This window comes from Chroicocephalus ridibundus, chromosome 1, assembly GCF_963924245.1.
Source record: "Chroicocephalus ridibundus chromosome 1, bChrRid1.1, whole genome shotgun sequence".
Taxonomy (NCBI): Eukaryota; Metazoa; Chordata; class Aves; order Charadriiformes; family Laridae; genus Chroicocephalus; species Chroicocephalus ridibundus.
Genome location: NC_086284.1, coordinates 160,905,803 through 160,930,199, shown reverse-complemented (window position 1 = coordinate 160,930,199; position 24,397 = coordinate 160,905,803). Strand labels below are relative to the sequence as shown.

At 38.9% G+C, this 24,397-nt stretch overlaps 1 protein-coding gene across 2 annotated transcripts in view; it reads right to left on the bottom strand.

The window, feature by feature from the left end:
• POLR3B (RNA polymerase III subunit B) overlaps nt 1-24,397 on the bottom strand; it is a 79,622-nt gene that overhangs the window by 48,249 nt on the left and 6,976 nt on the right. For both annotated transcript variants that reach the window (XM_063321189.1, XM_063321181.1), the window contains 8 exons: nt 23,801-23,901; nt 20,840-20,931; nt 19,587-19,704; nt 18,451-18,559; nt 10,821-10,943; nt 9,194-9,310; nt 8,560-8,694; nt 2,829-2,990 (listed from right to left, as the gene is read on the bottom strand). In XM_063321189.1, coding sequence (XP_063177259.1) covers nt 2,829-2,990; nt 8,560-8,694; nt 9,194-9,310; nt 10,821-10,943; nt 18,451-18,559; nt 19,587-19,704; nt 20,840-20,931; nt 23,801-23,901 — 957 coding nt within the window. The remainder of the gene's footprint in view (nt 1-2,828; nt 2,991-8,559; nt 8,695-9,193; nt 9,311-10,820; nt 10,944-18,450; nt 18,560-19,586; nt 19,705-20,839; nt 20,932-23,800; nt 23,902-24,397) is intronic.

Sequence of the window (24,397 nt, the reverse complement as noted above, 5' to 3'; positions counted from 1 at the left end):
GGCAGCATCACTTGTGGTTTTAATTAGGAGAACAGAGGAGTTCACAGAATGTTCTAGGGCGCAATTATGTTTCCATGCCAAGCAGATTTAACATTCTCTACTGTAAAATCTTGAAATTCAGTGCTACAGTTTTTAACTTCATGACATCTACTCCGTATACATTGCCCACCAGCACCTGAGTCAGTAGATACAGCAAGTTACTGTCCCATTTACTACTATTTACTCCAGCCACCATGTTACTGCTCAGTCCAAAGGCAATGAAGATCTCAAAGGTAACACTTTCCCAAGGATTGCTTTCTGCTAATTCCAGTAGCCTTTTTGATCAACTCAGCTCAACAATGCTAACAAATAATTTGAAGCTCGCTTGCTGTACTGGACTGAAATCCTTCAAGAGTGTGATTTGCTTGGCTTCTTTATTTATACATTAACAGCAAAATCCCATTTAGTGATGAACAGCAAAAACCACTACCCATCCGAACGATTTTGCCATTTGCTTCCACCGGAGAGACTATCAAATAGTCTGCAGAACTACCCTTTGTTCCTTGTTACAGAAAGTGGGAAGACATATTAGGAAAAGTTCCTTCACAGAAAGAGTTATCAAACATTGGAACAGGCTGCCCAGGGAAGTGGTTGAATCACCATCTCTGGAGGTATTTAAAAGATGGGTAGACGTGGTGCTGAGCGACACGGTTTAGTGGTGGTTCTGGCAGTGTTAGGTTAATGGTTGGACTTGATAATCTTAAAGATCCCTTCCAACCGAGATGATTCTGTGATTCTGTGACATAATGCCCAACAGTAAGTCAGTCAAAACAAACCTGTCCACTTGCTCAGCCTTCTTGGGAAGGGTTCACTCACTGACCATTTCATTCTTTAAGGACTGGGAGTTATCAGAATATAAGCAGAATACAATAAATTAGTAGTTTTTCCTCATGCTAGAAATGACTTCATCTGTAGTCTAAACTAGCATGTGGTTTCTTCTTCACTCCCCAGAAGACTGTGAAATCTCAAAGACTGGAGGAAACGGGAGGTAAAAACACTGCCTGAATAAATAATACGAAAAATTCTTTGAGCTTTGGAAGTGATGGACTGACACTTTGAAAAGTTGTCCAAAAACCCCAAAATGGTGCCAGGGCTGTTGTGAGACCAACCCCAGTGGAGAACTTCCTACTGAAAACTCCTATGAACTGAAAGTTGCTCCCTCAGCAGTATTGGATGATTCTGCAGACACCGAAATATTTATTAGGCCTGTGGCATTACTGCCGGAGCTACCCTCTCTTCTGCAATTTTCCAGGGTAAAAAGAAGACCTATAGGAAATACCACTGAACACCACTGCACAGTTGATGCAGTAGTGCTATGAATTCTTTTGCATGCTACTGGTGTAATTATGAATCCGCTGAGTTATTTCATGCTCTTTGAGACTATCATTGAAGCATTCTGGTGAGATTGGAGATTGTTGTTTCCAAGAATGATTTTTATGGTATTTGCTTAATCTCTTGAATAGTATGCACTGGGCATTGTTCCTGAGAAATTATTTTCAATGCTTAAGAGCAGATGGTGTTTAACTGCTTATGTGGCAGTAAAAAAAAGTCCAAAGATAGTGGAAGAAGGAAGACTTCACAATATGTACTGAATAGTTTGCAGATTTATCTCTGTCAGTCCAAATGGAAAAACTGGCACCGGCTAGAAGAAAGCACTAGCATTTAGAGAAACAAATCTGTCAATTGTTTTGGTTACGTGCACTGTAGAGATTTAACTACATTTGGGGCACTCATAAAATTAAATAGTGATAAGCTTTAACATTGGGATTTGTAAGTAACAGGCTGTTGGTCGTTTTGGATACAATTTGTGGAGTTAATTTTGTTTACAAGAACTGAAGGAAAACCTCAGTTTCATGCTAGGCAGAAAAGCCCTCTCAAGAGTTCCAAAGACTAAAAATTAAGTTGCACAATTTTTACCAGCTACTAAAATACTTAGACTAATCTAATTTCTTAAAAACCCATGGATTTCAAAGTCATTTACAAGCCAGTAGCTAGGTTTCAGGAACCATATCACAAATTGCTCTTGCAGATGTGTGAGGTAAGAGACAAAGTTAGTAATTGTATTTTTGTTCTTGTCCACTGGCATGAATTAAAATATCCATTCCAGCAGAAGGCAGACACAGGCTAAAGTCTAACCAAGATAAATATTTAAAGGCTTAATTATGGGGTGAAATAATAAGGCATGTAGCAGTTTTCCCTGATAAATAGTTCAGTATCATTAGCAGAGAAGTACTAATTTCTGTGCTGTAAATTTTCTCGTACTAATGACTTCCTATGAATAAAAAGGCACCACCCTTAAACAGCTCAATATTCAGCTTTTTTTTTTTGGCCTACACACCCTTTCCCCCAGTTGTCTTCTGTTCGTGATGTTTTCCTGCTGGTTTTCAGCCACCTTTTGGACATATGATGTAACCTGACCCTAGCTAAATCCAGATAATAAAAAACACCATGAACCACATAGTCAAGTATAACCTAGAAGACGGCAAGTTGGATAAATACAAACATGATCACTATTTTAAAGTTGCTTGTTTCTACCATTCCTTCCAAAACACTAAAATATAACTTTGAAATAAATGGGGAAATAAAAAGTGGTTTAATGATTAATGATTCTTCAGTGAATTCCAAAAGCCCCGGCCATGACAGAGTTTTGCAATTTTAATCTATAAAGAATGTTAAACAGATTTGCTTTTACGACAAATGATAGAGTCATCAGAACAAAATTCATACATTTCCACCATTCACTAGGGAGAAAAGACTTTACATGCTAGGATGAAAACAAAAATACTTACTGTGGAGATGGCATTGACCATACCATTGGTGATTTGGTCTTGACGCATATGCTTCACTACATCAAACTGAGCTGCACGTTGCTTGGGAATTACCTGGTCAGCAATCTTCTTCAGTTCAGAGTTAAATTTTTTGAATAAATCTTCAAACAGAAGAGAAAGAAGCTGGAAATACAAAACAATTGGATTAAGGGAAAAATTGTACTTCTCCAGGTCTAGGAAATGCAGGCGCAGGGAAACACATGTTTAATATTTTCACCTTTATACTTCTTGTCAGTTAAAAAAATATTCTCTGTGTTTCTCAAATGATATTTTTCTCACAAGTTTTTTGCCTTGTTAAATTAAAGTGCAATATTAGAGAAATTATCTCATAATAGAAAGCAAATTAAGTAGAATAATTCTCTAAGCCTATGCATTTATCCCTTTTTGGTTTGCTTTAATCCTTCCTTCACAGTATCTTAGCATATCCATCCAACTCTACACTATCCATTTACCGTTTTCCCTAATCTGCCATATTATAATCCATCTGATCTACTTCTTCCTTCTTAAAGTCACAAAATCTTTTAAAGATTTAATACCCTCAATGTACAACCCTGAATTACACACAAGATTTGGAAGCAAGACCAACTTCTATTCTAATACTGTATGGAATAACTGCAGTAAAGCAATAAGTGAAGAGTCACTTCGAGATATTCTATTATTAAAAGTGAAAAAGGCTGTTTAAAGTGCCCCCTCCCAGGAGCTACTTAAAATGGACAAGACAGACACCCAAGTGACTGTAAGGGGCCCGTAGGGGAAGCAACTCAGCAGCACAGAGTTTGGAAGCAGCGCACCATTTGCAAGACCAGACTGAAGTACAAACGGCTTACAGTCACCATTGCTTCTGGACTGAAAGAGACTTTTTTAGGGGCCCAGATGCAACCTCTGTTCTTGACAGCTGGCAAGACATATCTTGGGTTATGTAGGCAGCCTCCTCGCTCAGATATACTTTTATCCTGCTACTTTCTGCCAGTAACAATCTATGGAAAACCAATTACACCCACAGAGTCCACCTGGTTCAACACCTGCCATGCTTTTTAGAAGTGCTACTATCTGGAAAGTGCAATGCTTTTCCACATCTCTCCCTTTAAAAAAAAAGTCTACAGTTCAAGCAAAGAAGCTACGTAACACAGATGAATTGAAAAAGTAACAACGATAAACCCTTCAAAAGTGCTGCAATTTAAAGCAGTTATTTCCTGTATGTGTATAATAATTACTTCCAGTTCTTAAAATAGCCATAAAAGGAAAAGACTAACAAAGTTTGTGATCTGACTTTTTTTGCTCTCCAATCTGCTTTGCTTCTGCAGTTTGCTCAGCCACTCCTTGCATACACTAATAGCTTCCCGAAACACTTAAAACTGTATTACATGGTAGGTGTTAAGTGTTCACAATGATTAGCTTTGCAAACAAGCAACGTAAATTCTACAACCTGGCAGTTCTGTCCCGGGACTCTATTTTACAGCAGCTCCAAGTGTCAAAAGAACTAAAAATGCAGCAGTTACCCATGCCAGAAATGATGATTCCCAGTGTACAAAGCATTGTAGGGGTGAACAAGGTAGGTATTCAGTCACCACAAGCTAAGACATTCTGGAGTCAGTTGTACAATTTAATTTTTGTACGAGCAGAATTAAACTGAATTTTAACTGTCTCCATCAGACGTACTCCCAACTTTTCCCCTTCTGGAAACCTTCTGGAAACCAGAAAACAAACCACTCCATCACTGGGATGGGCCACTAGCTTCCATTTGCTTTTCTCTACCTACATGCCCCAGCTGGGCTGACCAAAGCATTTGGCAAATGACACTGTAAAGCAGCTAACTAAATTATAAGCTACTCTTTTCACCGGCATCACAAATGCATTTAAGAATAAAAAATAAAAAAAATAACACCAGGAAACTCAAGACAGACATCTGATTTTCAATAAAAAGCTCCTACTGGCCCTCACAGAGAGCAGGACTGGATTATCTTTGACAGTATACTCTACAAGGCATAAGGAGCACTTAGTGTTCAGTCACTAAATTGGAAAAACAGCAATAACACGCACTGTATGATAACTCTTGACAAAAATAAAATCCAAAAACTTCCACTCTGGACAGAGAGTTTTTACTGAAAACTGGTTAAGTGGTTTTTTTTCAGACCTGGCCTTGGCATGACAGGAAGTTGCTGTAGACCCTCCTTCCCTCCTGATGCTTGTAGTACCATTAACATTTACAAGACGATACCCTCTCACCACTCTCAAAAGAAATCCAGCCACCTGCAACTCACCTGCAATGTCACAGCTCATTTAAAGCAGGCTTCTGTCAGAAATAAAAGCATTTTTTAGAAGCATCATATTAGGAAGGAGAACCCACAGGACCCTACAAAAACTAGATTATGAGGGAAGCAGTTCAAAAGTAGGGAAAACGTAAAAGGAAGGAATGCGCAGTTTTGAGATGTCTGATAGGCTTGTTAAATAAGAACTCTTTTGAAATCAATCACAGTACACATTTGATTTCAACAGGTTTGAGCAGGACTTAAACGTTTAACAGAACATTTTAAAAAATTCATTCAGAGAATGTTTTCATATTTGATTTCTTGATCATAAAATTGCAAAGATCTCCTAATTCCACATGCCACAGGGATTATAAAGCCATCCTTTCTCTTCTCTGAACTAATCAAGTAAGTTACACCCCAAGCACACCTACTTGCTACTATTTGCCAGTCTGAAAAGCATCATACTTTGCTAATTTCACTGACAGACTCTTGGTCTGTAAGAGCTCTGACTATCTGGCAAAGCAGAATCTCACAATAACCACATTTAGGTCAAGAGCAAGAGATTTAAGAAAAAGGATGGAATGCCAGTGATAATATTCAATGGATTTCATATTTAGTCCAGGGCCTTTCAGCCTGCTTCAGACAGCAGCACTAAAGAGCAAATTATATTTAAGAAAAAAAAAAATACTGACAGCTCATCAATTGATTTTCATTGAAAATCCTAAGAAAAATTAATAAAGAAGTTAAGCTGCTGAAATACAGTTTCACCAATTAGCTTAATGTCAGAGAATTCTAATTAGGCGCCTTGAGATTGCTATTTAGCGTTTAAGCCTTTAGAGTGCCAAATTCTCCCTTTCACACAAACTGGTTGCAAAATTAAAGACATTAGGCAGCCTTAATTATATTATCAGAACAGCTGGGATTAGGCAATCTCTGAAGTCAAGGCGGTATTCTTTTGTCACAGGGTAGAAATCCCTTGCTTTCCAGGGTGCCGGATTTTGGTGCTGTTCCATATCTCACCCATACAAAGCAAGCTGCATTAGAAACAAAAAAAAAAAAAACCCAACAAAAAAACGAGGACAAAGAACAGAGTAATGCTTAGCAAATAATGAACACATTAAGGAAAGAGAAAAGGTAGGTGAAAAGATTAAGCCTGAAATCGGTAGGTTTTGCTAACACCTCAGCTGGCACCTGGCCTACCGAGCCTCTAGTGGCAGAAAGACTAAGAGAAAGCTCTGTAAACCAGCTTGGCTAGTGGATACAACTCCGTTATCTAAAGCTAAAGCACATTTCGTACTCTCTTGTCCCATGGGGTGTGAAATTAGCAGCTATTGTTTTCACACATTTTTATAAACACAATACCTTTTATGTCTTTACACTGTTTCGACCGCTATGTTTTTCTCCTCACATGGGAATCTTTTCTTTCTTTTTTTTTTTTTTTCTTTATTCAAATTCTAAATCAACAGGATTTTTATTCCAGGGACATGCTGGCATTAAAAGAAAAAAACAACCATTTTATCCATGCAAACTTTAGCTAGACATAAACATTTAGAAACTGGTAAAAAAAAAAAATCTCTACACTTTTCACTGTGTAATCCAATCAAATTAACGTTACATCGATAATGTGGCACAGAGGAATTCAAGTGTTCAGCTTGAAATGAGTTTTTAAAATACTACAAGGGAGCTAGAACTACCTTTAATCAAGCGTTACAACCCCTCCTGCATAGTTCTCCTTGATGTAGAAAAAAAATACGCATTGGCTTTGTTATGATGATCCTCTACATTTAAAACCTCTTCCCAGTTAATTTAAAATTACTTTGGTTGTTAACATCTGTGTGAGCAGAGTCCTTTTTCTTACAGCTTGTAGGAAACTTTTTACCTGCTCTACTTTCTGCCCCTAAAAATATTAGAAAAAAACCCAAACTAGTCCTTCAATACAGTTAAATAAGAACAATGTGATGACAAAGCAACAACTAATTTCACTGATTACAGTCATACTGAACTACAGCAACAACATTTCAGCAGAAACCAAATAAATCCATTATAGCTTAAAATATTTGCCCCATTAGAACATTGCACTAACGTCCTCTTACTACTCCTTACACTTTAGAAACATGTTGTGCTTCAGCACAGAAGTTTGATGAACAGTCAACATATTTATTTGAAGAAAGAACTGGTTTTTTGTAACAGGTTAAGAGGGTTTTTTCCTTGTGCTTAGAGTGTGTTCAAGAGTGTCATCAAAGTTTCTTCAGAAAAATAGGACGCAAAGCACATGTTTTTACTGTGAAATGATTGCGCGTTCTGTGTGTGTGTTCACATGTGTGCATGGAGGACAGGGCAGGGTGGGAAGGAGAAAAGGAGTATGAGACAATATGCAAGCACACATCTTAAAAAGTACAGTAAGATGAGAATTCCCACTGGATATGAACAAAAAGGAATGGATATTGTTACCTGTGCCGCAACAGAAATCCCAATACAAATGGTGTGGGAACCAGAGATGCATAGTTTCTCCAACCTGGTGCATTATGTATACTTGCCTGAATTTCTGATGCACGATCAATAACCAGAGATGATACTGACTGCCAGAACTCCAACTGAAGTTAATACAGAGCACAACAAAGAAGTCCAATCCTAATCTAAATTGGTTAATTAAATAACCACACATGGCAAGGAAAAAATCCATGTCATGGTAACTAAGCAGTTCCATCACCTGATAGGCAAATTCCCACTGCACTAGGAGAAGATAGTTTAGCCAACAGCTGTGAACTGCCACCCTCTCTGCAAAAGAACAGTGCCAGCCAGACACCTCAAACCATTCCATCCTTCGCATCCCTTTGTTACTGCTTCTACCTCCAGTGCCAAAATTCTGCAAGCAGAAAAGTCCATGCAATCCACTTTCATAAGTTGCTCAAGTTAACTTTAAACCACTTACTTTATTAATTCATGCTACTCTAGAGGCTAGAAAGGCAGCTGACAGCAAATAAGCATCTTATGGGCTTCCCCAAATCCTAAAAGGCTTGGGTGGCTGTCCCTGTGAGATGCTACGCTAGCTGGGTTATCCATAGTGGGACAGCCTGGATCTGACATGCAGGCACCAACTTGGCCCCAGTTTATTCCCTTAACCAATTGCTTAGAGGGGGACATTGGAAGATGGATCTTACTTCTGCCTTCTTGGCACTAGCAATATTATAATAGAACTAGAACTGATGCGGTATTTACACTGCTCTGTCCTTTTATCTGGTAAAAAGAGGCAATACAGAAATGAGAATATGATTTATTAGTCTCAATCACAGAAGCATATCTACGAGGCAATACAGAAAAGCCAACAAAAATAAAATGAGAGGAAAAACACTTCAAATGAGAAGACTCCTTATTCTGCATCTTTTAAATGCAGATAGTAATAAAACTCTAAAAGAGCACTTTGCTCTGAAGTAAAAACTCACCTGCCCTGCTAACTCCAAACGTTTATTTCCATAGTAGTCTCTGTCATCTACTTTATTTTCTCCTTGAGCCAAAATTACTCTGCGCACCATCACTGCTGTGTATATGCACTTGGCACGAAAATTGAATTCCTTCACCTATAAACAAAAAACCAAACCAAACCAACAAAAAAAAAGAAAAACATACTGATGTTTCAGGCTCAGTTCCTTAGTTCTTATACAGACAAACACATGCATTTAAATCAATGGGTAATCTGGGCTGACTGAGGAGTTAAAGGGATCTGTGCACTTTACCCTCTTTAAAAATGCTAAAAGTAATATACATTAGTGACATTGAAATAGACAGTAAATGAAAACAAATCAGAATAAAGGTATAGGTCATGAGAAAAACATCCTGAACTAACAGCTGATACTGCCTGGCTATGCAGAAAAAGATGCATAGTATGACAAGTAGTCCAATGGTACAGCATTTCATACAGATTACTTTTGACTCAACCCAAATCTTCCCCTTTATTTTGAGGATGATTTACTTTACCACAGCTACAAAGCAATCAAAGACATTTTTCCCTACCAAGAAAGCTCACACCATAAATAACCACATGAATTTACTCCAGTTTCAAAAAAAACCATTACATACAAGAACGTGTGTCAGAATAGTTGATGCCAGCAGCTCTCGTGCTTCTTCCATCTTTGTTTTCTTTGGGCCTCCCCACATCCTTTGTCTTCGTACTTTGTTTCCAATGTACTTCAATGCCTGTCAAGGAGGGGAATTAACTTGAGTTAATATCAGAATTGTAACCTATACAAATAAACACACACACAGAGATCTGTATGTATTCCTCAATCAGTGCAATCCCACTAGCCACAGATGACACACTCCAAGCAGAGTACAAAATACCAAACATGTAAACGATGCTAATAAAATAAAAAAAATCTTGAAAATCAACACAATTGATTATCATTAAATATACATGTTATTTATTATATGTTGATAACATTTGGAATGGGGACACATGATTACTACAACATTAAAAGAAAGGGGATTGCAGAGATATAGGAAAAAGGGTTATATAAAATCTAAAGATATCTAGTTTATTTAATTTGACTTTTCACCTCCAGTTCTTTTGTGTACTTGCTAAGTTTCACTCAGATATAAAACCATGAGGTGACACTCACTGTTTAATAGACACAAACGCTACGGTGTGGCATCCACATCTGTCTCCAAGAGTACCTTGCAATGACTGATGGATTCTTACTCTCTTACCAGTTGTCCAAGAAATGAATCAATCTGCAAATTCAGGGTCAGATGAGCAAAGAAACAATCCAGGTCCACACAGGAAGTTCCTGCCTGGAAATAAAGCCATGCCCCCTATGCCAAAGAATTACCCTCTCGGCTCTCCTTTCCATCTGTTACCGCCTTCCCCAAATAACTCACTCTCTTTTCATTTCATTTGACATTTCTTGCACAGAGTAACTCTTGTATTTCTGTTTTTCTGCTTTCCTGCATGCTTCACATTTCTCTATGTTCCTCCAGCATCACCATTTTGCTCTTCTGACTCTGAATTAGGAAGGCCTTGATGCTAGCTCTAACCCTGAAAAGCCCCAAAAGATGCAAACCAGAAAGACATTCACTTTACAACACTCAACATCACATGTGGAATGATTTGATAAAGTTTACAAAGAAATAGCAGAAGTAAGACTAATCTTCAAACGCTTCTCCTAGCAGATTATGGACATGATGGAAATGCTGCCAGCAAAATAGCCTGTGTTCTGGCTAATTAAAAAAGTACGCAAGCTGAAGAAAATTCTTGCAAGTCTTTAGCAGGACGGAGGGTGGCTATTATTGTGGGCTTTATACAAGAGATCAGAATTGGAGGAGAACATCTACTAACGATGAAATGGTCACGTCCACATCAATGGGGCTTCTGCAAAACAGGCCATGCAATCCCTTTTTAAAAAATGGGAATCGTCCTCAACAAAAAACTCTTAATCTTATGGACAGCACTATGTCACATACTTTAAAACATAACCCTGGGATTCTGAAAGCCAAGCATTTCTGGAATTTGGGGGTTTTTTTTGCAGTTAGGCAATGAGAGCAAAGCATCACTTTTGAAAGGTCCTGGCCCTTAAAACCATCAGCTTAAAATAACCCCCCAAAAACAAACTTTGAAACACAAAGTGTATGTCGATTGCTGACACAGCAAAGTGGTCAATACCCACCGTCTTTAGATTTTTATGGCCTCTGGCCATGTGAAAAGACACACCTGCATCTGTGTAAAAATCTGAGCTTTTTGGCATTCTTCCAGACTAGGAGCAAATGCAGCCATCACATGTTCCTCTGTGCCAATCATTTGTACAATCTCTTGGTCACTCTCAACACCCATGGCCTACGAAAAGAAGAAAAGACAGAAATAGCACAGGCTTTATGTTAACTCACTGACATTTGCTTATGCTAATTTGGTATTGTTTGTCTGCATTACTACTAAGCAAGAGCTAGTTCTTCTCTATGAAACTGTGCCATCTGGCACTGGCAGCACATATTCTAGCTATGGAAGAACGCTAAATGGAAATCTTGATAAGAGGCAGGAACACACACACACTTTGGAGAGCATCTTTTTTCCTGACAGGAGTTAAATTCTATGCTTTTTCTAAAGAAGAAATAAACATCAGGTAATAACAACCCTACATGCGTAACAATGAAAACCAAGTCAGAATCTACAATAAATAAAGGAAGGTGAAATTTCTTAAGAGATTACACATGGTCTCTTACCACAAGCAATTTCACAAACTCAGTTGACTGTGATGCAGCACGTCCCATTTGAGAAACATTTACAATTTACCTCCTTTGCAGCTCTCTGCACTTAGAAGATGACTTCACGACACAATTCCACTTGAAAGCCATTCTGTTATTTCACTGATCCTTGGACACCTTGTTAGACTTTATACTGCGGAAAAGCTTAATAAACTAAGAAAGCGCTTAACAGGTTTAGAAAAATCTCTCTATCAGTAAGTGTTTCAAGGTGGCAGCCAGCAGTGAAGGCCTTTGTGGATTCCAGATGGTGCTAAAGCTCCCCCCTTCACACATTTGCCTGGAGCTCTGCCATATCAAGAAACAGAATAATCTCACTAAACCTTTTCTGGCTGAGTTATAATATGTTTCTCAGAACTTTGTGAGGAAGTTACGTTTGCGTTCATATTATTCTTCAAACTGCCTGCCACAGAGACCATTGTAAATAATGGCCTATGTACACCCCAGTATTCTGGTTCTCATTAGAAACTGGCAGTGTCCCAAAAAGTCACATTTTCCTCAAAAATGCACAAATACCTTCCCTTATTATTCCCTTCATTGGGTGTCACCTTGCTTAACACCTAGCTAATGCTATCCCCTTGCAAAACTGTTGCTCTAATTGTGAAGCATCCGGCTTTTTTTTTTCCTTCCCTTTCATTTCTTCTTTATTTTTCAACAAAGAAGCGGTTGGTTGAAGTTCCTTTAAATTAAAACTCTGTCTCTTCATCTTGTGGCTTAGTAGAAATTAAAAGCAGTGCAAAAGTAGCAGCACACACCCTTAACAGTGCGAGAACACTCCTGTTTTAGTGCTAAGCACAGATCACAATCCCACCATCTCGGACAGACATGCATGCCAAATCAAGACACAGTTACTTCACCAGATAAGAATGTTTCACCACCGTTTCCTACCACTAAGTAGTCACCCCCCTGCTTATAACGCTCGTTTCAGAACCAGAATTTGCCCATGTGATACTACTGTAGTTCAGATCTCTTATTTTCCAAATATTATTACTCTTCCTCACCCTTTTAAATAAGGTCACACATAAACAAGACTCAGCAGAGAAGTTAAAAAAATCCCTCATGACCTGAGAGCCAGACTCATAAGAAAGTCTACAAAAAGTACGAAAGCTTCACAATAGCAATTTTTCATGTGTCTAGCACTTAATAGCTGACCAGCAAACCAGCTTAGGAACCACAACTGGATTCATACGATTATTACACTTAACCTACAGGGAACCTGTCTGCCATTCTAGGCATGTATACCAGGAATACATTTATCTAAAGCACATCAAATGCAAGCTGATAAGATATCACCCTATTTCTACCCATCAGGTTAATTTTAGGGTGGCAACCAGATTGTAAGTCATGTAAAGAGTGAACAAAAGAAGGGGGGGGGGGAAATCAGCCTGCAGTTTTACTATGCTCTTTCATCCATTAAAAAACAGAAAGCCACGGTAAATTAAAGAGGAATGATAATTTCTTCTAACTTGATGAATTCTCTGATCAGAAGTCTGACAAGAAGAAGATTAGAACAGGACATATCATTACGCCTGTGTAGATTTTCTAGTTAAAGTTTATAGCAGCAAGCTCACTTGAGAATTCTGAATTTGTGTGTGGGAAAGGCTCGGATCTGAGTACTCTCAACAATCATGGGCAGAGCTGCACACACAAATCCACCTACATGCAACACTAACAGGGGAAGCAACAGGCCCATGCTGGTATCAGATAGATTTGTCAACATTTTCTTTTTTAGTAAGTTTGGTCCTGATGTTGCACTTCTACAAAAAAAAATAAAAGGCACAAAAAAAAACCACCATGAAAAAAGTACTCCATAATTAACCTGTAACATCACTAGGATAGTAACAAAATATTCCTGGCTTGTTGCTTGTGTTACAGCAACACTAAGGACATGCAAAGTAGGAATGGGCCTTATGCTTAAAGTGCTAATGATCCCAGGACAAAGCTGAGGGAAAGGGAATTAACATAAAAGAAAAGCAGGAGACAAGACGTCTTCCTTATTTGTGATTGGAAGGCAATGTCACAAAGGGATAATTTTACAGGAGGGTGGAGGGGAAGGAGACATTGCAGAGGGATAACTTAACAGTAGCAGTGAAAGGATGAGGAAGGAGGCGGTAAGCAGGCTGTTGAAGAGCATGGTTGGAAGGCTAGTCGTCAATGGACATAAGACAGACAAGTCAAAGCAAACATTCAGAATACCCAGATCATCCTGAGTTCAAGTGGGAGGAAGTGGTCCAACTGGGGTCAACCGCTTCCTAGGACTAGGGAGGTTCCTGATGCCCAAAAAGCATGTGTGTGTACGCTCATGTATGTGCATACACACGTACATATGAGACAGCATGCATGAGAGACTGTGAGCCCAGCTCTTCCTCCCCCAGCTCGTGTCTTAATGATGATGTCTAGGCGTTTCCATGGCACTTCCCTAGAATGTAGTTCTGCAGTCCATCAGGCTAAATTACAGAATGGAGACAGGCAGATGACTGGATTAAAAAGATGTCAGGGAAGTTCAAGGTTGACATCACAGACAGAATTGGTCCGGAGCTTTCATAATTCAAAAGATACGAGCTATGAAACTGCAGCCATGGGAACCCGTAATTCTGCAGATCCAGTAAGACCACCATTCAGCTGTTCCTCTAGAGTTGCATCTTAACAGCTCCAAGACTAACACGGTTTTGTAAAAATGAAACTTGACCTGCTGTTCAAATCTTTTGCCGCAGGTCCTAGAGCAGCTCCTTACAGCTCCCACATAAACTAAAGATTCTTCACCTAGCAATTCAGGTTGTAAAATTCAACTTTTAAGTCCCCCTAGGTTACTTATAGTTCTCTTCCTTCCCCAACCAGTTTTGGTGCAGCACGCAACTGCAGCTCTCAGGACTCACTCCAGTCTACCAAATCAAGACCACACACCCGAAAGAAAAATAGCCATTAACTTAAAACAGCTCTAATTGCCTGCAATGTAGGGAGCTCCCTGCAAAAGCAGCAGCACCACCTCACCTGTAACCCTTATGTTTTTCAAGATAGAAATGCTCTGAAGTACTACAGAAATATTCCACACCTCCTCTAATGCTCATTGCTAACTAAAACTGACTGAGCATCCCCAGGTAAAGCCTGCGTAGCTCATAGCCTGACACATTAAAAAAATGTACTACACACAGTTCACACAACCCAATCATCTGTGCACAACTGACACACAGCTAAAACAAAGGTCTCTTGGGGTTGGAAGTCAACTTAGGACATCCTAAATACCATTCTGGCTGCATGTGTATATTAACTAATGAAGCAGTGTTACACAGTAAGCAGAAAGCAAATTAGTTGTGTCTGTTTCCCATTAGAAGGCAGTTAACAGCCCTTTAAAAACCTCAACAAATACATACTTTGGGGGCAAAAATTTCCAATTTATATCACTACTTCAAACCAAAACCTGCATTTACATACATAAGGACTGCACAAATGCCTTCGTTACTTTCAAGATGAAATGTTAGGAGAGAAGTGTTTAAGCTAGCACAGCAACAAAGCACTAACTCCCCACATCTTAAGAGCAGACGCTTCAAGTCTGTCCTAGAATAGTGCCAGGAACATGCCTTTTGTAGCCTATCAAATTTCAGTTAGCTGTGGTCAATGTGCTAAACTTCACAATACCACAACTCACGTGTGTTTGGCACAACTAGCTGTTAAATCTCCAAATATGCCAATCACTAAGATCCTTACCGGTCTGGATGGCAGAAAAGCAACGCAGCAGAACAATGTCATTCAGGCTTGCAGTCTGGATAAGGATGAACTGCAAGGCAGATGCTCCCTTTAGGGTGATCCTAAAACAGGCCAGTCCCTTCACCTATCCAGATCAAGGGACCTTTAGATCCACATGATTTCCACCCCTCTCCACAGCCCACAAACCTGGGTTTCCTTCTTCACCATGAAAGAAAAGAAAGGATGCAGCTGTGTCCATGACTCTTGCCTGAAATGCAAAAGTGCTCTTAGATTCTAAAGGGAGCTCTTTAAGAATTTTAGGCCTCAGCTCTGTTCACAGGTGGTGTTTGTAATGCTCTCTACTTCACAGCCCTTGCTTTTGACGAAGAAGTCTAAGGGATATTAGTACATCTCCACTTTACAGTTGCAGTAGCTTTAAATCCACATTAGACCACAGATCTCCAATACTTGCTTCCTTTTGTATAAAGTTACAATGATTTTCTGTACCTGATCTACATCTTAAGTCATCTGCAGGAACACCGGGCCATTTAATGCTATTGGGACTAGAAAGACAATCCAAAATTGCCCAGCCTTCTCCTACTGACCCTCAGATAGTCCCTGACATAAGTGTCCCCTCTAGCTGCCCCATGCACTGGATAGCAGCCTTCTACCAATTACTTGTCATTTTCTTAGTCGAAACACAGAGGCACATGGAACTTGGTTGCAGCCTGGATGCTGGTCTGGGAGGAAATGCAGAGCAATAGATTTTTGTCATTGCTGTCTCAGTTTATTTTTTAATTGGAAATTATACAAGCAGCTGCTACAGTTAAAGATGCAAAGGCAACCAAAACTTCAGATGTTAGATTGTCTGTACAGCTTAACTTTGCCCCTTGCAGATGCATATCTCTACATTACAAGAAGCAGAATACTTACTAGCAACAAGGAAGACCCCATGCTCCAAGACTTGGGTCACAACAGAAAGGAATTATTCACCTTGCTTTCCCAACAAATCTTCTATGTATAACACTGCCACATGAGAGAAATGAGGCTACATGGGGATCCCTAAGATATAGCATTTGTAATGTTGCTTCTAGTAGTTAAGTACAATAGAGTAATACAGCATTACAGCAAAGCCCAAGAAAGAAAGATCAGAGGCTGGTGCCTGCCCAAGAATCCGCTGAAAGGATTGTCTCGGATTTTTAGTTTCCAGATGGAGACTCATCAAAAGTGGACAGAAGATCCCTGAAGTTCACGCGTCATTAAAGGAAAGGTATGGAAAATGACCACTCATGAGTAAAGTGCCAGTCAAGAATGGAACATTCAGAATAGTTAAAATGGGTGCAGCTAATTTGCTACTGGATTAAATCAATGTAAATCTTTGAAAAGCACTACTGCTAAGAGCTTCTAACAACTGTAAGCCCTTATTCAATAAATAAATGAAAAACTATGCAACATTATCTAGAATATAAAAGATACATATAGGCATGGGGATAATTATAGCAAGCATTGTCAGAAGGTGATCAAAATAGTAAAATGCTGCTTAAAAAAAACCCCAACAACCACCTCCTCAGACTTAATAACCCAGAGCAGTTACTCTTCTGTGAGCAGGTATTTATCTATACCAGCAGGGGGTGACAAAATGTAATAAAAGTCTGTAAGTGAAGGTGGAATCCAGCTGTTTGGTACTTGAGCAAATGGATTAAGAGGCACGTTAACACTTTCCTGCAACAGAAAACTTGCGAACTTAATCCTGACACTTTTATGTGCATTTCTTTCCACAAATAGTTTCTCAACCTCCTTTAACACTGCTCACTAAAACCACACGATCTCCAGCTACTTGAAGAGATTAGCTTAATCAGAGGTAACAGATATTTGTTTCTCAAGTCTAAACCCAATTATTAAAGTATTTTCTAGTACCAAACCCAAAGCGCTTTCTACAAGAAAACCAATTCTTACAAGTCTCAATTCGCCAAAGAGCTGTAGTAATACAGAAAAATCTGTAGTTGCCAACGCCAACAAATCAGCACTGCTGGCAGATGCTGTGAGCAACTGCTGCCCTCTCCTGGCAATTTATTTTTTCAAGTGATTATCGCCTCCCCAAGCCACCTGTGCAGTAAACAACTACAGTGAGGACGAAAATGGAGCTATAGGATTTACTTCTGTTGTTTGCCAGATCCAGTCAGAGGCATTTTTGTGCCCTAAGCCACGTTGCCTGTGAACAGTGCCTCCAAGACTGCCACCCAATTTCCTCCTGCACACACAGTGCGCCAGACTGCAAACCCACAGGCAGCAGCGAAGCCAACAGGACAGGAAGGAGCTACCTGTTGGGAGGACAGGTCCTAGCCTAAGGACTGGCCATGCCCTGATGTCTTCTCCAGGAGCCAGACAGTGCATGTCCACCTACTACCTTTACTAAGTGATGGTTTACACCCGTGTGTTTGATACCAGACAGATGGGCTACCAGCCTGCTTCCAGTCCTGTTGGGCAGCTAGGGAGTAGTCATCATTACGCCTTTAGTTCTGCGCATCCTTGACTGAATTAAAATGAAAGAGAGAAGCAGAGGGCTAAAGAAAGCAGTTCTGACAGTTTCACAGGCAGTGAGGGCCAAGGCATGACACTGTCACCAGCTCAGCTGTTAGGGCAAAGACTCCCCAGTTCTTGCCCAAAATCAGGGGTGCATGCCTCTCACAGCCCTTTGTCAGTCCCACCAGGGATCACTTCAAAGCTATGTTGCCTGTTTATGCATATACTACACTGAAGATACTGGTGAGCATTCGTGAATCAGACAGGGATTTCGAAGTGAAAGACTGAGGCAGAGCTCATTCACAGTGAAAGGAAGTTAACTGCCAAGAAATAAACGCCACTCTAGTAATCTCAAAGGTCTAAGAATTGCAAGGCTCCTCTGTTTTGTTTACGATTATGACTAGAAGTCATGTATAACTAGCTCAGGGCTATGTCATGTCCCTGGATCTGAAATGAAGGGTGTTGAGCTTCCCAGAAGTCCTCAAGTTGGAGGGGGGGAAATAAAACCAGAAAAGAAGACTTAAGACAAGTTTGCAACACAGCTCATAACAAAAGAAACCAAAACCCTTCTGACTCTCTGTAGCAACAGGAGAACAGGCAGCAGTGCAGAGGGATCTCACAAAAGCAATAAGGGGGTAACAGCATTTGTCTTGGCACAGCAATGCTCTCCTTGCAGAAAAATGCAGCACTTTTCTTCTTTTTTACTATACAAAAAAGATGACTTCCCAGGGGGAAAAAAGCTTTCATTCTCTAAGCGCTGCCAAGTCCTTCTGTACATACTAACTTCTGAGAGCTGCTGCTGGTCTTCATTCTTGAGCTACAGTAGAGCTTTTTTTTTTTTTGCCTCCCCCCCCCCATCCCATCAACAGTTGTCTTACCTTAAATATGATAGCAATGGGAATATCTTCTGACAGAGTGTTATGCCTCAGGTAAAATCTTCCTTGTTTCACAATCAAATTTGTTCTGCTCTTCTTCTCATGAGTGGAACTGAAGTTAAAAAATAAATATATTATGTCCAACAGAAAGTTTGTACTGGCACTCCTAGAATCTTTTGTATAAAACTTATCAAGCTTGAGCAATCTTTCAGCTGAATTAATTGCATTTTCCCCTCTTTCAAATATTACAAGAAAATAGCCAGACATCACCCCGTAACACCAAGGTAATAGGGTGTTACCACCTGTGATGGCAAAGGTCCATATTTGACTGAAGTAGAGCCTGTATTTTTCAAAATGATATTTGCATGCTTTTATAATCAACTTGGATGTAACCAGCAGGGTCAAACTGTGCACAGGTACTGTGGCATCAACAGTAATAAGATAACAGTACTTTCTGTTGTACGTTTAACCTCATCTAGGCTTACTGTGGAACAGTAAAGTAGTTAGTAGAGATGCACGAGAGGCCTCTGGAGAAGAAAAAACAGCCCTCACATTGAACAGTGACAAGCATCATACTATATCAGCATGCAGCTTAAAAACAAAACCGAAAGGCAAACATAACATAATTAAAACTTGGTCGAGGAGGGAAGGCCAAATTTAGACTACCTTGACACTTTCAATAATTTGTGTAATACAAAAATACTTGATTTTTGTTTCCTCATCAATTGCCTTCAGAAGATTTTACACCAATTTGACTTAGAGAATCAGACAAAGGGTTACATCCTATTTCCGCTGCGGTAACTTCATGTTAATTGCTGCAGAAAGGAGACCAAACACCATTAATTAGGAAGCGTACTTTGTTATGTTAAAAATTAGAGATTGCTTTTCCTAGTCTGGGACGAATCCCGAAGCATATGAGCAACTCCCACTCATTTTCATGGGAATACTGTACTAACTGATTTTGGGATTGATATTCTAGTGTACAAAATGGTAGCAGCAAGAGAGTCGCACTGAGTGTCTACAGCTTTTTCCCTGTTGAACTATACTAGGAAGAAAACTACAAACCATTTAAACCACAACAATGAACTTCTAAAGCTTTGGTTTTATCTGCTTTATGTAACTGCAGGCATTTAGCATACCTGGTAACAGAAGCGCCAACTGTGCCTTTTCTATCAGCTTCCACAATGATTCTGTTTTTGGATAACTGCTCTTGAATAAGAATTACTTTCTCTACACCTTTAACAATGAAATAGCCACCTATTCAACAGAAAAGAAAGATTTTGCATATCAGTACCCGTGCACCTTACTCACCTCCTTCAATACGCATTACTAGAAGGTAAACAATAAGTACTACACAACGGACAAAAGAAGACACCAAGTTCTCCCCTAAAAGAGTAAAGGACAAACTATGAAAATATTCCACTAGACTAAACAGAACATTTGCTAGGCTCACACATAGTATTCGAGACCTAAGACTTTATTTGGGAACTATCTGGACAGAAGGAACTCACGGGCAGACCAAAAAGTGTAAAGCTGTAAAAAAACCCCAAACTTGTAAGGTAAACATACTTATTCAAAGATGTTATAGAATTGCTAGTTCCAAAAATTAGGTAAAAATATTGCCTGCCAGAAGAGTATATCATAAGGACATCAAAAAAGAACTGGCCATTTCAGATGCTTGGTATCAAATAAAAAGAATAAGTGTTCCATAATTACCAACTTGCTCTTCTCCAGCATTTTAATACCCGTATTGTATCTAAGACAATATAAGACATGAGCCATGTTAGATTCCTCTCTTAAATGGTAGCTATCTATTAATGCTCATCTAGCACCGCAGGTCACTTCGCTGTATCTTGCCATCACAAGCAAGCACAGCACGTGTCCAGTGCGCGCTTCAAAGGCAGCAGATGAAAAAACAAGTAAGTTGCTTGTTATAAACCTTCATCTCCTCTCTACATTTCAAATATTGTCATGTGACACTTTATTCTTGCTTTACGACAGGCAGCAAATGAGAGTTCCTGCTCTGGAGGACACCATTATACTTAAATTACTCTCCCCCAATCCACTTAATTTTCATGAACAAACTCCACCTTTATTCCTATGTACACAGCACAGTATAATACTATACAAACTTCTCAACTTTTTCAAAATTTTGGTGTATTGGTTGTTTGTGGTTGAAAACGCTGTCTGCAAATACAAACACTCCATGCTGTCAATCATTTCTCACTATTATCAAAAGCCTGCTGGTTTCTTTCAGTTACAAGCATACGCTTGAGAAGCTCCCACGACGACTTCACAGTGGCAGGAAACACACCAATGGGGTATTTCTTTGTTGAAAAAGACTTAAAACTAAAAACACAGGTGGGAAAAAAGAATGTGAGTGCAAACATACCTGGATCTAAAGGACATTCATTAAGTTTGGCAAATTCTGCTGGAGTTTTCCCAGTAAGAACACAATTGGAGCTACGCAGCATTATAGGCATTCTGCAAGAAAACCAGGTCCATTTTACTTTAGATTCAGATAGAAAAAAAAATGAATAGTCAAATTCAGAACAAAAAACATGCTGAACAAACTGGAGAAAACATGTGTAAGGCAATTAGGACACATGTAAACTATGAAAAACAGGCTTTTCCTTTAATCCCACCTTATTTCATGAGGACAGTGAAGCACAGAGAGGTTGGGCAGTCTCTATCCCATGGAGGTCTTCAAGACCTGACAGGATAAAGCACTGAGCAACCTAGTCCACAAGATAAAACCAGCTTTGCGATAGCTTATCACCACACCTACTGAAAGACCTCTGTGTCCTTTAGTCTCTTCTACAAAAACGTGGCCTTTCGATCCAACTTACAGAATTTCACTCCTTGGTGGACAGCTTTTCAAAAACCTATGTTCCAGGTAAGTTCTTAAGATAAAGCTTAAATATTGACTCGCTTAATCATATTTGCTAAGACATACTTTAAAAAAATTAAAAGTGAGTTCTACTATGCAACTATTTGCAACCTCAGATATTTCATTCAAAATTACTCCAACAAAAATTAAGATTTGGCAGCTCTTGCTAATGAAGTTATATGTCTTCTATTCAAATCTTATAAATTATTTTAATTTCTTGGCCATTTTCATTTTATTATATCTGAAAAGAAAACTGATGAACTCAAAATTCTGTATTTTTGAAGAGGATAAAAAACTACGTTGTCACTACAGTGCTCTAGACAGATAACCTACTTGCTTCAGTCATTTCACTGAGAAAGTGTTTCCTAGAGATAAGAAGCTTCGTACAACAATCATAACCTTGTATCACACACATGATAAGCCTAATGCATTGGCTATTTGTATCAGAAACAGCAAGCATTGGCAGAAGCAAACTCAAAATGGAGTATGTAAATGTCATCACCAAAAACTCCAGTGAAACAGATGTCACCAAGTATCTATTCTTTATTTCGCTTGGAAACAATGAAATATTTTGCAGCTAACATAAGACACTATAGTAAGTCACTCTCCTTTTGAGAGCAGAATCTATTTTTTTTTAATATCTGAAATTATTAGGAAGAATGGGAAGCAAATAATAAAAAAAGAAAGAGTTATTGAATTTATGCATATAAAGACAAAGAGATGGCTGCACTAATTTGGAATGCTATTAAGCATTCAAAGGAAATTTTCCTTTTTAAAGACACAAAGATATCGCCCTGGGGTTGTTGGTTTTTTTGTTGTTTCTAACAGACATAGGTTATCAATGATTCTGTCAAACAACAGAAATAAGAGAGGAAAGAACATACAGCTCTCCTGTCCCAATCTGAACTCCATGTCAAACAAGAGCATTGTATATACTCACCAGGCAAAGGGAAACCAGTATAATACTAGGGATAGATGAGGAAAATTACTTCCCGTGGAAATAATAACTGGATATTAACAGTTTTCAACAGAAAAACTTTTTGCATGTATGCCCTTAAAACCAGTCGGATGACATAACTTTATTTTTTAATGGAGAATATTTAATTGTTTTGCTGTGACTTCACCACATAGGAGAAATAAGAATTTGAAGGAACAGGCCTTATTGTAGGATGCAAGATACTAGTGCTGTGCAGCAATTTAGTCTTTTCCAGTATAATATGGATGCTTTACAAGACTTCTTCACCCCATTGTTTTATTTTTATTTAAAAGAGAGATGTAGACAAATGTGTAGATTAGTTCTTGTTGTGCTTCTTTTAGCTATAACTTATCCTTCAAAGTATTGTCTTTTGTATACAAATTGATAATGTATTTTGGTGAAAGTGCACATTTACTTGAACTTTTTTCTTTGCCTATAGCACACACCATGAAATAATTCAAAGGATTCAAATTTAGATGGTCTTTTAAAAGCTTATAGTTTCTTAAGAAATAACTTAGAACAATAAGTTGTTACTACAACTACAGAAGCTTGGTTTTGTAAATGCATTGCTGCGTATCATGTGGTATTGACAGAGTTAAAGTTGTTCTTTTCTTATATGAAAGCTTAAAATTTCACTACAAGAAGTATCTATGTTCTCTCTCCTGCCAGTATTCCACCTTTGGTAAGATGCACAGTCACATGGTAAACGATCTCTGTAAGGCACTGACCTTTAAAGCCATCAGGGCTGGTCTTTAAGAAACCTTGTCTACAAAAGACAGACATCTTCATTGCCTTTAAAATAGAATTTTGCTTTCAATAAATGATAGAACTGCCAGGTGGTTTGCCTTTTTGGTATGGTTAAGAGCTTGTTTTTCTCCCTAAGGCACATTAATTTTTCTTTAAGAAATTAGATGTCCTTCACAATACTAATAACCTCAAGTCATTTGACGGCCTTTAGAAAAACAAAACCAGCACAAAATCCTCAACGTTTCTCCACAAAGCTCAGCCTTGGCTATAAACCAAACCAATTTTAAAGGAGAGCTTAACCTCGTAGGAAAGAACTAATGCTTGCTTTACTGGTTTTGCCATCCACAGATGTATCTCTACATATTGTGTATGAAAGACTGAGTAATTTGGCTACAAAGCAAACATGATTACTTCCATTTTGCAACAATGTGACTTCCATGTCCAGTATTCTTTCATATATTTCCCTCTTTGCTTTTATAACAATACAAACACAGACAATATCCATTCTTATACCCATCCTTCTTTGTAAGGAGACAGATTTCCATAAGCTTTTGCAAAACAAAATCTCGTAACAGAACCTAACAATCATATCCTGTACAACTGTTCATCAAGATTTGCCTGCTCACTAATTCTTTTAACAAGGAAGCATGGTTTGCCTACCTTTATTTTGCAGTAAAAACTCTTCCCAACACAGCAGCAAATGAAAACTAATACCAGAAGCTCGACATGTGGTATCTTACCTGCCAATGGGTAATGCATTGCGTATGATCCTCTGGCTACCTCGTGTATATTCTATGTCCACTGTAATCGGGGCAGAATAAGTCATGTCTCTCAAGCGGCACTAAAAGGAGAAGAGTCATATGGTTACATGTTGGCTTACAAGCTGAAGAGTCTCTCTTAAAACATCCCATGTTTGCCCCATCTCCTGTAAGTGCTCACAAAGAATGGAAGCAAAGTGAAGCTTGATCAAGCTCTTCATGGTACCCAGATTATGTTTGACAGAGTCTCTTGTTCAAAACCACCCCCCAAAAAAACCAAATACAATTATTGTGATGTTTCAAAAGCAGACAGTGGATCTGTGTCTTCAGAGGACACCACTGCAGAGCGTAACTTCTAAACTGTTAATTAAACTAACAGGCCTAAACAGCAGAGCTGACACAAAGACCATACTATGCTGTGGGCTCCAAGAGCAGCGCTCAGCTCAGGCACAATTCCATGTGAAGACTCTCAACAGCTGAAGAGTTGTGCTGTCATACGAAGTTTGATAGAAGGGAAACACACAAGAGTAAGAGGGACACTGTACTACCTTAATAGAATGAGCAAATCTCACTGCATGG